Below are 14,602 nucleotides of genomic sequence, written 5' to 3' on the forward strand. Positions count from 1 at the left end.
CTTCTGGCTACTTCCCATGAGTAACAAATGAGGAGAGAAGCTGTGCAATAAAAAGAGAAATTTCTTACCTGATCATTTTCTTTCTGTTAGCAGCTTCTCTCTGATTTAAACCCACCTTTGTAGTTTAGCAAATAACAAAAATACAAATTAAAAATTGTCTATAAAGGAAGATGAAGACATATATATATATATAAAAGGTTAATTTAATACATCATATCAAGGTGTCTTAATGCTGATAATTTGTTGCTGGAGTGTTTCTACAGCTGTGTTAGAACTCTTCTGGTGGCTGGAACTTAAGTCTTGGAGCCTCCAGATACAACATTAGACAGTCTCCAAATACAGGTGGGGGGCATTACTCCATGAGTAATTAATTCTGAGAGAAGCTGCTAACAGAGAGGAAATTATCAGGTAAGACATTTCTCAATCCTTTTCAACATATTTTTTCTGTAAAGCCTTAGGGATTGCAATCCTGGTGCTTTTAAACAAAATCGCATCTAGTATTGAAAATAGTCCCTTGAATTGGTGATAGGGGCTGGGAACATGCTGTGCTGGCCACTCTGTGCTAATATCCTTAATCATTTTCTGCAGATTTTCATCCTGAGCTGTTGCTCTGGCAATCACAGTTCACATTTCATCTGAGACTGGATAGGTCTTTTTAAATCAAATTGGCATATACAGTGACTAGCACTGGACTTTGCTCCACTCTACTTTTGTCAAATGCTCTAGAGGGTATCTGCAGCCACCAAATATCTCTCAGGTTTGTATTAGATTGGCAAATCATATATTTGTAATTGAAAAAATAATCTCTATATTCTCAGGGGGATGGTTGCCAGTCCTTTTTGGCAATGGCAATAAGTGGTTTATGGGCAATTTCAGCTAACACCAGTCTTCCATAAACAAAGACATGAAACCTTTTACGCTCATGGAGTAAGGCCAAAGCTGCCTCTTCATCTGAGACTTCGGGTTTTTTTTTTGGTTAGTACCCATGACTCATAAGCCTCTGTTCTGCAGTTTTAACCATAAAGCTGTAAGAGGACTGTGCCAGTACCCTCCTTGGAGGCAACTGTGAACAACTTAGTTTTGCATTTTCCACCATAGTGCCTCAGGACGGTGGCCTGTTTAACTCCTTCAATTTCTCAAAATCTTTATTAAGTTTAGCATCCCAAATCCATTAGGTTGCTGGTTTAAGCAGCTAGATTAGGCATAAATTTCCATACATAGTTTTCCATACCATCTTTGTATCCCTTCCTTGTCTGTTGGGGCAGGCATGTTGATGATAGCCTCAGCCTTACTGTGAACTACCTGTATACCTTGCTGTATTAACTTCTCTCCCAGGTATGTTGTTTCCATTACACATAATTCATATTTTTGTTTGTTTCACTTTAGTCTGAGAGTTCTGGCTCTTTCCAAAGCTACCCAGAATCTTTGGTTATGCTCTTCTATGCTTTTTCCCAGATCAAAACATCATCTATATAAACCCATATATCATCAAAAATCTGTTCTATTTGCCAGTGAAACCCTTTGGGTGCCAAATACAAGCCCGCAAAAACAGTGTCTCCCAAAGGGGGTGTTGAATGTGCACACATGTGTGCACTGTTTTTCTAAGAGCACCTGCTGATGTATTCAGTGTAGAAGGTTATTTGGCATCAGCCATTTCGATTCAAATTTCTCCCCTTGTAGCTAGTGGAAAATATTCCCTTTTTACACATTTATTTCTTTGGGGTCTATACATATGTGAACATTTTAGTCTCTTTTTATACAGTGACCTATGAGTGTGCCCACTCTGTTGCTTCTTCAGCTTGCTGTATGATTCCCAGAGCAATGCGCCTATCCAGCTCCTGTTTTAGCCTCTGCCTTTCCTATGGGCACGTGCTGTGGAACAGTTGGGCTCTTTGAGCTACATTCTGTACTCTCTTGAGAGCTTCCCTGTTCCCTGAAAGATGTCCTCAAACTCTTCAATTGTTTTGGTCTCCTGCCTCTCCAAAGGCTGTACACTCTTGATGAGACCAAGGGCTTGGCCGAAATAAGGTTACCTTCTGATTGTCTTCCTTTCCACTGGCAGCCATTGCTTGCAGATAGAGTGAAGTGCTGTTTAAATCTCTTCATTCTCTTCCCCATTTCCAGAGTTTGTTTTGATGGAGCTTACAGCTGCTCCATTCTTCCACTCAGGTTATTTTCTTTCATTTCTGTTTATTCCTTTACAGTATCTTCTGCACACCACACAATCTTTAATGCATTTCCTCTCACTGCCTAGTATTTGGAAGCAGATTAGTCCTTTTTATTTCAAGACTGGCACAAAGAGATAAGCCTTACCAATATTCTCTCCTTCCAAGCTGTGAAAACAGTAGACCTACAGATCTCTGCCTTTACCTACAACAACAACAAAAATCTAAATCTTTCTATCATTGACTTTATACAACTAACTACCAATATTTTTCATGGTAGCACTAATTTGGGAATCTCAAGTTTTACTCTGGGGTAAGAGAGCCAGCTACAAGGCAGTTCTTTTCCCATCTGAACATGTGGAAGGTGGCAGATAAAGAAAAGAAATATTAGCCCTTGACAACTCAGAGTCAGGAAAAGCTTCTGACATAAGGAAAAACTTAAATCCTCATACAGTATTTCAGAGTGACAAACAACTCTCTGTCAACAGAAAGGCCAAAGTTCATGCTTAGCAAGTTACGCAAGAACTCTGCTCCTCCTTCAGTCCAGCAACAGGGAGAAGCATGTGCAGCAGTCCAGCTTCCGTCATATCAACGAATCTCTTCTGTTATTACTAGGACTTATCAAAGCTACCTGCCCCTTTCCATTACTGCCTCCTAATTCCTCTCCACTCTGGGACTTGGTGTGATTTGCTGGCATTCACCCCAGGAGTTAAGTATCGTGCAACCATTTTTCTCACAGGTGCCCTCTTCTTTCTCCCTTCCCCCTATAACAGAACTTGGTGGAAACCAATCAGGAGGCCTGGAAAATAATGCATTTTTCCTTAGGTACGCAAGCAAGATACCTAGTGCATCCCTTTTGGGCAATTTAAGGCTTTAACCCAGGGTAGGATTGTTTAACAGACCAAGGTATTGAGAAAGGTAAGATGTCTGTCTGACAGGATTTAAAGAATTAACTTCACATATCTAGGTGATACCAGAACATTTCTCTATTTCTTCATGGTCTCTCTTGCCTTTTCAGTTGCCACCCTGGTAAGCATTTTGTATGATACAGACAAGTCTCCCATATTCTCCAAATCTTGTTCAGTAGCTGAGGGAAGGAATGTGAAAAACAAGACGCATAAATTGTGGGAAATCTCAAAAAGAAGGTCTTAAAATTCTAAGGCGGCAACTTATGCAGAAATGCAAATGTTTTAATTTATTCTGTGATTTTAAATGGATTTATTTGAACACTGCATTGTCCTCATTGTTATTTAGCACATGAAAATATATAAAGCTTAAGAAATTTCACATTTGTAAGAGGTGCCTAGGATTGTAGTAGCACTGTCACATTCTATCATTCTTTCTTTATTTAGATGCTGATTACAGTATCCAAATACCAAGCTATAGAAAATATTTTTCAAACAGTAACATCTGGCTCTTTGGCAGACTTCTCAGGCATTTGTGTTGGAATCATTGGAAATACCACATTATTAGACTGATGAGGAAATCTTTCTGGGCTGCTTAGAGGCATTTTTTTCTTACTCTTGTACTTTTTTCATTTGAAACATTTTTATAATTTATTATTTGTCTAATTGTGTTCTCCCAAAATAATTTGAGGTCACTTGTTATGATTTTCATGTTTATAAATGGGAATAGAGTGAAAAGGGTAAGCTTAGCCAGGTTCATTTAAATTATTTTTAGGTAGGATGGTAGAATGGTCCAGAGGTTAAACCTAGGACTAAGATTCAGAAGATTCCCATCTCTGCCTCAGATTTCATATGACTTTAAGCAGGTCATTTTACTTGTTTGTGCCAATTTCCTCTTTGATAAAACAGGTATACTACTGTCTGTTTTACTTCTGAGAGGTATTGAGATTAAATTCTTCCAAGCAATATAATAACACTTAAAGATATTTCGTTGGAAGATGCTGACGTATGCAAAGTATTATTATTTATTTTAATTGGTATGTATACATTTGTGTCCAGGTACAGATTTAATTAGAGCAGTTATTTTTCTATGTGAATTTAGTGTAAACTATACAAGCTCTCGTCTTGTCTGTTGTACTATTATCTGTTCACAAAGTGGCTTATAATATAAACAAATGTTGTTTGCACACAAAATGTTTAAGGATAACTTAGACTGCAGCCATCTCTTGATATTTGTGATCTTGAGTATATTGATATCTTTTGTCAATAATAAAGGCTATTGGTTAGGTTGTAAAGCTCCATTGCCCAAGAGTGCTGTATTTTGAAGTCATCTGTCATGGATGCATTGTAGAGATAGAAGACTATTTATGTTTATGGCATTTTAAGTAACTCAGTAAAACCTTTTAGAATATACAGAAAAGGTTTGTTTACTGTCATCACTGCTCACTTAATCCTGTGACCTTGACATGATAGTATTCCCATAAAGCTCCCTGCGGGTAGTTCAATAAAATAGATGAACATCAGAATCTAATGATTGTTGCAGCTTCAGGAATAAACTGCCTTATGCCATAAATATGGCTTATACATTCAATATTCTAAAACATTGCTATGTAACAAATTATCTAATTTGTTGGATTATTAGGAAAACCAGAAAAAGACACAAAGGAATATGCACATTATTGGTGAATTTGCGACTATAAACAATCAGTTTTTAAACGTGCTTTGTGTATACTATACCAATAGACTGATGTAAAAAAAAATTTAGTGATAATTTCCAATAGTAAACTATTTCATTTTTTCTTTCATTATATAACACATGCATATTTATTAATTTTAAGAGTCTAGCAGTTAATTTTTCCCCATTTAGCTCCTCTCAAATTTGGGAGGAGAAAGGGTTTCGGTGTTTTCTGTTTGTTTGCTTGCTTGCTTGCTTGTTTGTTGTTGTAGGGCTTTTTCTAAATCTATTACCCTGATGTCTAGCAAAGATTAATTTTAAGATGAGTAGAAACCGCCGGTGGGTAACAGCAAAAATATATATATGGAGGAAGCAAAATAATCAGAAGTGAATTTTCTTAGGCCCAATCTACAGAAATCTGCTGAGAAGAATTTATTGAAGTATTTGAGGCAATGTCTACACTACTACTTATGTTGCACAGGGAGATGAATATTCCACCCCCATGAGCCATATAAATTACACCGGCATAAGCGCTAGTATGCACAGGGTTATGTTGGTGGGAGAGCTACCGCTGCTCATTTGGGGCGGATTAATTATGTTGACAGGGGAGCTCTTTCCCATCAGCTACACGAAAGATCTTACAGTAGCGCAACCAGTGCTTAATTTGTAATTAAACAGGTGCCGGGACTCAAGCTATTTTTTTACTTTCATAACTGACGTGGCAAACCCAAAGGTGCCGGGGGCTATCAACTGCCAAGCATACAGGTGCCGGGGCTCAGCCTTGGCAAGCCCTGGTACAAATTAATTACTTGGTGCAGCTGCATCAGTACATTTGCATAGCTGTAAGCTCTCACTTGTAGACTAAGGCCTTGTCTACTGGCAGCGATCGATCCAGCAAGGGTCGATTTATCGCGTCTAGTCTAGACGCAATAAATTGACCACCGAGCACTCTCCCGTCGACTCCGGTACTCCACCAGGGCGAGAGGTGCAGGCGGAGTCGACTGGAGAGTGTCAACCATCGACTTATCGCAGTGAAGACACCACAGTAAGTAGATCTAAGTACGTCAACTTCAGCTACGTTATTCATGTAGCTGAAGTTGCGTAACTTAGATCAATCCTCTCCCCCTAGTATAGACCAGGCCATAGGGACTCTGTGTAGGTGAATCCCTTTGCTATATTAGGGATGTAATTTGTACCCGGAGTGACTCGTATATTATAGTGTTGCCCCTTTTCGACCTGAGCAGCTAGTCAAAGTTCAGGGCTCTGGGGATGTTACAGTTAGGAGGAGAAATTGGTGGACAGGTATTTCTTTGATGCAATCTTGTTTATTTACAAGGTATGTACAAAATCCTGCTTCTCTCAACTAAGGAGGAACCAAAAACAAGAGGAGCAGTTTCTTAGCTTGCAACACCAAGGCTCTTTAGCTGATAGACCCAAAAGTTCTCTCTCTAGCTTTTTCCAGGGTCACACTGTACTCACCAGCTTCTGCTTGGCTTCGTTGCTTTTTACCTCTCCCTCTGCCTGTTCTCAGTTTCTGTGCGTTCTCTCACACACCCTCATAAATCCCTGGTCACAATATCCAGTGGAAACCCCTGCCTACATGGTGCTAGTTTCTGGGCAGATTCTCTTAGGCTTTGTTTTAGGTGTGGCCCCTTAGCTGTCTTAAATGAAGGGCATGTTCAGTTCAAATCAGTTTGAATGATGTTTTAACTCAGCCCATAATGAGGTATCACCCAGCTCATAACAACACACACACCCCAACCTAGCTTTGCTCATCATCCCAATGAGGCCTAAAATAGGAAAACACAATACCTGTATATACAGTGTCTTTTGTCAGAATAGTTTCACATCATAGACATAAAATAACTTTATTCCCACCCAAATCACTTTGGGCCTTTTCTCTCCATGCAGGGCCGGCTCCAGGCACCAGCTGAGCAAGCTCGTGCCTGGGGTGGCAGATTATAAGGGGCGGCAGCATTCCCTGGAATCCTTTTTTTTTTTTTTTTTTTTTGCTTTGCCGCTCCCGCCACCCCGCAGAATTGACTGAAACCTGTCAGAAAAGAAAAGCAGCTAGCAGTGAGGTGAAGTGAGTCCACCAGGAACAACATTGAATTGGCTAACTATACCGATTTAACCTCAGATGACTACCATTGAGATGGATGGAGAAAAAACCTTCCATGAAGCAATGGCTATTCTGCACTACTACATAGCTAACTGCTGTAGCTGTGGAAGACTGTACACTGAGGAAAAATAATTTCTTCCATAATAGCCTTTCAAGTTGAGATGGATAGTAAAAAGGTAGCTTATCTGATTCATCAGAAAGCTTCAAATTATGTTGTCTCCTTGTGGGCCTAGATGAAACATGAACTGTTTCTTTCCAGGTGAACATTGTTTTTTATCTTTAAAGGTCTTTCCTTGGTGTTGATATTCAGTGTATCAAAGACATAGAATTGCAGTTGAATATTCTAGGAATGAAAGAAATGCAGAAAAATCACAAGTTAGATGTTGTTACAGTATGATAATCAAATTCTCTGCCTATGGCCTCAGTGAGAACCTCTGCTATATAGTAACTCTGCTAACAAAAGCAGCTAGTCTGGTAAAATGAAGAAAAGAGTACTAGGCTTAGTTTAAAAGGTATTGCTTCGAGCTGTACGAGAATGGAGCACTATGTTCACTTCAATGCAGATAGAGGGGCATTATGAACAGGGAAATAATTTTTACATAGAAATTATTGTAGTCCCATTGTTTTTATACTGGTCTCTTGCTTCATCAGATGGATGATATGGTTTGGCTTTGCACCTCAACTTTTGGATTAGTGACACCTTGCATATATTTTATTCCTTATGCCTGTTTGAGTAAACATCATCTTCCATAGAAAGACATAGATGCCTAAACTCGGCTGGAGGTCTGTTTGAGGGAAATACATCCCCCATGTGTCTAGGCTTAAGAAACTCAGTTTCCTTTATGGGTAGGTAGAGCTACAGGCTGTATGCTTGGTTCTGGCTGCAATATTCTCAGTATTTTAAAGTCAAATGTAGATTCTACAGGCAGCTCAGCTGTGATTGTATATAATACCTGAATCATGAAAGGGTATTACAGCCTGCTTTGTCAAAAAGTAGCTTTTCTCAAAGTGCAGAAGGTTCTGCTGGACTCTTTCAAATTTCTATTTTCATACAAAACAAAGGCCTTCTTCCTCATGCATATCATGTTCCAGTAGTATTGGAATAGTTTCTTTCATTATCTAAAAATGTTATGACTGGCTTTTCAAAAGATATTTTGACAACCATTACTGTTTTCCAGGAAGAAGTATGTAAGATCTTTCTTTGCTTCCCTCTAATCAGTTCCTCCAGGACTCCTTTATATACATACTCCAGTTAAATGCCAGGTACAATCATGGGATCTGAAGTTAAACCTAAATCAGAGGGCCATTCAATAGGTGTCTTGCCCATTATTTCAGTAGGACCAGAATTTGTCCACGAGTGTTGAGTATACTGGTGGGGCCTCTGTTCTAATCCGTTAACTAATGCCTGCTGCCCATTGCATTTTGTTTCACTAAAATGGTCTTTCTAGTGGTTATCATCCTTAGCCAGGCAGATAGTAAGTTCCAAGTTCTTTCAAGAGTTTGTTCTGCTTCGGGTTAATGCACATGTCCATTCCACTGTAGGTATGTGTGTCCCTCGTACACAGTTGTCAGAGATTTTTCCCTCAGCAGTACCCATCAGGGGAGTGTGAGTGCCCTCTGATGCCTTGCACCTCTGCATGCAGGTATAAACCCCAACCCCAACCCCCGACAGTTCTTTCCTACTGCCAGTGATGGTTGTTGGAGCTCTGATCTTTGTATTTGTAATTTTCTAGAGCAGGATTCCCAGTTCCCAGCTGGATACTGGGCTCGGTACTGAACTAATGCCTCGTTCTCCTGGCTTCATGGCCTTTTACTCATGCAACAAGTCTGTGCCAATGAGTAACCCTCACCTCAGCTGCCTTAAGTGTCTTGGAGAGGCATCAAAGAGTCCTGTGGCACCTTATAGACTAACAGACGTATTGGAGCATGAGCTTTCGTGGGTACATCCGACGAAGTGGGTATTCAACACAGCTACCCCTCTGATACTTGGAGAGGCATGTGAGTGACAAATTTCACATTTGTAAAGGGTTCAAACCCCGATCAAAAAAGGACAGGGCTGCCAGACTCAAGTACCTGCTTATGGAGCCTGTGCTAGAACAACGCTTCCTTGGCTCTCGTCCCCTAATGCCCCTACTCTACTTGCACTACATTGATGACATCTTCATCATCTGGACCCATGGAAAAGAAGCCCTTGAGGAATTCCACCATGATTTCAACAATTTCCATCCCACCATCAACCTCAGCCTAGACCAATCCACACAAGCGGTCCATTTCCTTGACACTACTGTGCTAATAAGCAATGGTCACATAAACAGCACCCTATACCGGAAACCTACTGACCGCTATACTTACCTCCATGCCTCCAGCTTCCATCCAGGACACACCACACGATCCATTGTCTACAGCCAAGCTCTAAGATACAACCACATTTGCTCCAATCCCTCAGACAGAGACAAACATCTACAAGATCTCTATCAAGCATGCTTAAAACTACAATACCCACCTGCTGAAGTGAAAAAACAGATTGACAGAGCCAGAAGACACCTACTACAGGCCCAACAAAGAAAATAATAGAACGCCACTAGCCGTTACCTTCAGCCCCCAACTAAAACCCCTCCAGCGCATCATCAAAGATCTACAACCTATCCTGAAAGATGATCCCTCACTCTCACAGATCTTGGGAGACAGACCTGTCCTCGCTTACAGACAGCCTCCCAACCTGAAGCAAATACTCACCAGCAACCACACACCACAGAACAAAAACACTAACCCAGGAACCTATCCTTGCAACAAAGCCCAATGCCAACTCTGTCCACATATCTATTCAAGTGACACCATCATAGGACCTAATCACATCAGCCACACCATCGGGGCTCATTCACCTGCACATCTACCAGTGTGATATATGCCATCATGTGCCAGCAATGCCCCTCTGCCATGTACATTGGCCAAACAGGACAGTCGCTACGCAAAGAATAAATGGACACAAATCTGACATCAGGAATCATAACATTCAAAAACCAGTAGTAGAACACTTCAACATCTCTGGCCATTCAGTAACAGATTTAAAGGTGGCAATTTTGTAACAGAAAAGCTTCAAAAACAGACTCCAATGAGAAACTGCTGAACTAGAATTGATATGCAAACTAGATACAATCAATTTAGGCTTAAATAGAGACTGGGAATGGCTGAGCCATTACACACATTGAATCTATTTCCCCATGTTAAGTATCCTCACAGCTTCTTGTCAAACTGTCTTAAATGGGCTGTCTTGATTATCACTACAAAAGTTCTTTTTCTCCTGCTGACAACAGTTCATGTTAATTAATTAGCCTCTTAGAGTTGGTTGGGCAACTCCCACCTTTTCATGTTCTCTGTATGTATATATATCTCCTCACTATATGTTCCATTCTATGTGTAACCCTTCTGCCCATCTAGTTGGCAGCAACAAGGGCCGGGTTCTGTATCTAGGGGTTCCGTTTCAATAACACAATGCAAAACCGGCTCGAGCCCCCACCCAGTGACCTGGGACAATTACATACCACCCCCCCTGGGTCCCTCTAAGAGGCAATACTTCCCCTCTCGCAAGCACGGAGTCTGAGTGTAGCAGAAAATGTTTAATAACATGAGGTAAACGACATCAGCATAAAATTGGAAAAAACACCACAAACAGGATTCACAACACAAACCATGAGCAAAACCCACCCCAGCAAATTGGGCTGTGTCCTTTCCCTTTGGTTCTTGAATCCAGCAAACCAAAAATCACCCAGAGTCCCCAAAGTCCGACACCCCCAAAGTCTCTTGGGTCCAGCAACCACCCAAAGTCCCAAAAGTCCAACAACCCCCAAAGTCTCTGTCCCTGGTCAGTGCAGTCCCAGAGTAAAAGGGGGGGGGCACGCAGGGTGTTAAGGGGCACCTTACGTGATCCGAGGCTGGCCAGCCGTCTGTTTCTCCGTGGGGGTTCCGCCACAGCCTTTACCACGAGCCAGTCCACTTTCCTGCCATCCCACAAACTGCTCCGCTGTACAAGCTGCTCCGCTCCGCTCACCGACCTGTGAGCCGTTCCAACCGGCCCCGCAAGGCTCCACGCCGTTCGCTGCTCCTCCAGTCGTCCCCACAAATTGCTCCGCCAGCTGCTGAGCAATATAGCTTCAGGCTCCCCCACTAGTTAACACAGCACTCAGTGATTTCAGCTCTTAATAACGTCAGCTCTCTTGTGATTTCAGCTCTTAATAACATCAGCTCTTTTGTGATTTCAGCTCATAGTATAGTAGGGGAGCCCCAGTGCTGGTGCACCATTGGCCCAAAGTGAATTCAGCTCCGCAGCCTGTAACTAGACTCCTAAGGGAATCAAAGTTAGCTCTGACATTCAACAGTGGAGAGAGGAGGCGGTGCAATTGGTGTTTCAAACCCTCAGAGGGGGCCCATACCATCAGGTACAAATACCTGTCGCCATCCTCTCTCAATTCACTGGGTTTTGTAACCCATGCCCCTTGTCAAGCAAGTGCTACTTAGGTAATGGTGAGGGACTCACTCAGTCGTTCTGTCATACAACAGTTCCACTGGCCTTGATTCACAGAATCAGGGTAACAAAACTTTATTCTTCCCTCCCCAATAATAGAGAAACTGGGGATCCCACACCAGCCAAAGTAACCATTTTCAGTTGTTGTGTTTCATGCCAGGCGAGTGGGTGTGCCTATGCAAACAAGATCAGCCCCTGGAGTTCTTTTCCGCACTCGCCATAATTCACCACCAGATGTCAGGGTAGAGCTCATCCTGACTCTGCTTACATCTGCATCTGATGAAGTGGGCTGTAGCCCATGAAAGCTTATGCTCAAATAAATTTGTTAGTCTCTAAGGTGCCACAAGTACTCCTGTTCTTTTTGCGGATACAGACTAACACGGCTGCTACTCTGAAACCTGTGCTTCACCAGCTATCAAAACCTTCCTGCTCAGAATGAGTACCAAGTGTGTCGGTGCTGATTAGGAAGGCTCCCCCTGTTCTGAGTCCAGAGGCAGATCCTCATTGCTGGCACCTAAGGAAACACAACTTAAGTCTCCCAAGAGTCAGCACCAAGGACTTTAAAGTCTACAATGAAGACAGCGAGTGGAGGCAAGGACTCAGAGGTGTGCTCCAAGAAGAGGGACTCCCAGGGCCAGTCCATAAGCCAGGAGGGATTGCTGACTCTGGAGCCCAGGAAGGGTCCATTAAAACAAATCCCTGAAGGATCAGTGGACCTTTCAGTACTGCAGACTTGGTAGTCCTTTCCAGTGCCATCTACACCCGAAGCTTTCAAAGCAGTCAGTTGGTTGAACCTATCGGTGCTGACTTTCCTTGCTGGTCAAGAAACTCACCCGTGATCAACCAATACTCCGAGGTCCTTCTCCTCCTCTGTTACTTCCAAGTAATGCATCCCCAGTTTATAACTAATTCTTGTTGTTAATCCCTAAATGCATGACCTTGCACTTTCACTATTAAATTTCATCCTATTACTATTACTCCAGTTTACAAGGTCATCCAGATCTTCCTGTAAGATATCCCAGTCCCTCTCTGTATTGGCAATACCTCCCAGCTTCGTGTCATCTGCAAACTTTATTAGTGCATTCTTCCATGGACTGATGGGTAGAAGCTGCAGATGTTTGTGAGGGAGTTTCCTTTGCCCCTCCACAATAGTCAGTCACTCTAGTCACAGATGCATTGGGTCTAGGCTGGGGAGGTCACTTAGGTCCCCTTCAGACTCAGGTTCTAAGTTTTCATATAAATTATCAGGGAGTTTTGGACCATCCATTTCGCTTGCATGGCATTCCTTCCAAATATCAAGGGGCGGAACTTGTCTGGTACTCACAAACGACACAGCAGCCATGTTCTATGTAAACAAATGGGGCAGGGGGCATTCATCAGAGGTGTACAAACAGGCAATCCTCCTTGGAATTTGTGCATTGCCAGTTCCATCAGCTTGAGAGCTGCTTACCCTCCAAGAGTTCAAAACATGCTGGCAGATTGCCTGAACAGGTCATTCGCTGGTGACAAGTGGTCTCTTCACCCAGATGTGTCCAAGTCCATTTTCCAGCAATGGAGAACTCCCCAAGTAGCCTGTTTGCAACAAGAACAAACAAAAATGTCTTTTTTTTTTTTTTTTGTTCCTGAGTGGATCACAACCCGGGTTCACTGATAGATGCTTTCCTCCTACCCTGGTCAAAAAGTCTGCTGTATGCCTTTCCTCCAGTTCCGCTCCTGCCCAAAGTCTTGTCCAGTGTCAAGCTCACCATATTCTAATAGCCCCAACATGGCCCTGGCAACAGTGGTTTTCAACTACTAGCCCTATTGGTCAGACTTCTACTGCCACTCCTGAGAAATGTGGATGTGATCTCCCAGGACCACAGCTTTCTCCTTCATTCCAGCCTTCAGACCTGATAGCATGGATTCTTCATGGCTGACAAAATCAAAACGAGTTTGCTCTAAGGAGGTGCAGGAAATTCTTCTAAATAGTAGGAAGCCTTTAACTAGGTATTTTTATTGCTAAATGGAAGAGATTTTCTGTTTGGTCCATACAAAGAGGCATTCCCCCAGCTCAAGATCCAATTTGCCATAATTTGGACTACTTTTGTTTCTGAAACAAGAAGGATTAGCTCTTAGATCCATCAGTGCTTCTCAAAGTCGGGCCGCCGCTTGTTCAGGGAAAGCCCCTGGCGGTCCGGGTCGGTTTGTTTACCTGCCGAGTCCGCAGGTTCGGCTGATCGCGGCTCCCACTGGCCGCGGTTCACCACTCCGGGCCAATGGGGGCTGCGGGAAGGGTGGCCAGCGCATCCCTCGGTCCGCGCTGCTTCCCACAGCCCCCATTGGCCTGGGCTGGCAATCGGCTGAACCTGTGGACGCAGCAGGTAAACAAACCAGCCCGGCGTGCCAGGGGCTTTCCCTGAACAAGCGGCAGACCGGCTTTGAGAAGCACTGCATTAGACAACTATCTCAGCTTTCCACCCTCCTTTGGATAACCAATCAGTTTTTTCAAATCCTATGACCATCAGATTTCTAAAGTGTTTGCTCAGATTATACCCACAGGTTCACAGCCTGGTTCCACAGTGGAGTTTAAATTTAGTTCTAGCAAAATTGATGGGTCCCTTCTTTGAGCTGCTAGCAATTTGTTCTCTGCTACACCTGTCTATGAAGGTGGCTTTCTTGGTTGCTATAACCTCAGCTAGGAGAGTTGGAGACCTGCAAACTTTACAAATCAGAGCTTCCCTATTCAATTTTCTTTAGGAACAAGATTTTATTTCAACCTCATCCAAAATTCCTGTCTAAATTGGTTTCCAGTTTACACAATAATCAAGCAATGTATTTACCCACTTTCTTTCCAAAGCCTCATTCAAGTAAAAGGGAAGAAAAGCTCCATAGTCTAGATGTTAGAAGAGCTTGGACTTTTTATCTGGATTGGACTCAGCCTTTCAAGTCTATCTCAGCTCTTCACTGCAGTTTCAGACAAAGTAAAGGGCCACCCAGCTGAGTTTCCAGCTGTATTTGTTTATAATGCTGATTGGCTGATATTGCACCTCCAAATAAAATGGTGGCTCACTCACCCAGGTCGCAGGCAACTTCTGCAGCTTTTCTGGCTCATGTATCTATACTGGACATTTGTAGAGTGGTAACCTCTGTGTCAGTCCATACACTTCTCTCTCATTATGCCATCTCTCATCAATCTAGAGACAATGCCAGATTTGGATGTGTGGTCCTACAGTC

At 42.5% G+C, this 14,602-nt stretch overlaps 1 protein-coding gene across 1 annotated transcript in view; it reads left to right on the plus strand.

The window, feature by feature from the left end:
- The window catches only part of LOC112121265 (neurobeachin), a 959,539-nt gene that overhangs the window by 615,089 nt on the left and 329,848 nt on the right, over positions 1–14,602 (plus strand). The window contains exon 38 of the mRNA XM_029911962.1: positions 7,153–7,258. Within this exon, the coding sequence (XP_029767822.1) occupies positions 7,153–7,258 (106 nt within the window). The remainder of the gene's footprint in view (positions 1–7,152; positions 7,259–14,602) is intronic.

Source organism: Terrapene carolina, unplaced genomic scaffold (assembly GCF_002925995.2).
Source record: "Terrapene carolina triunguis isolate 2854851 unplaced genomic scaffold, T_m_triunguis-2.0 Scaffold139, whole genome shotgun sequence".
NCBI classification, from domain to species: Eukaryota; Metazoa; Chordata; order Testudines; family Emydidae; genus Terrapene; species Terrapene triunguis.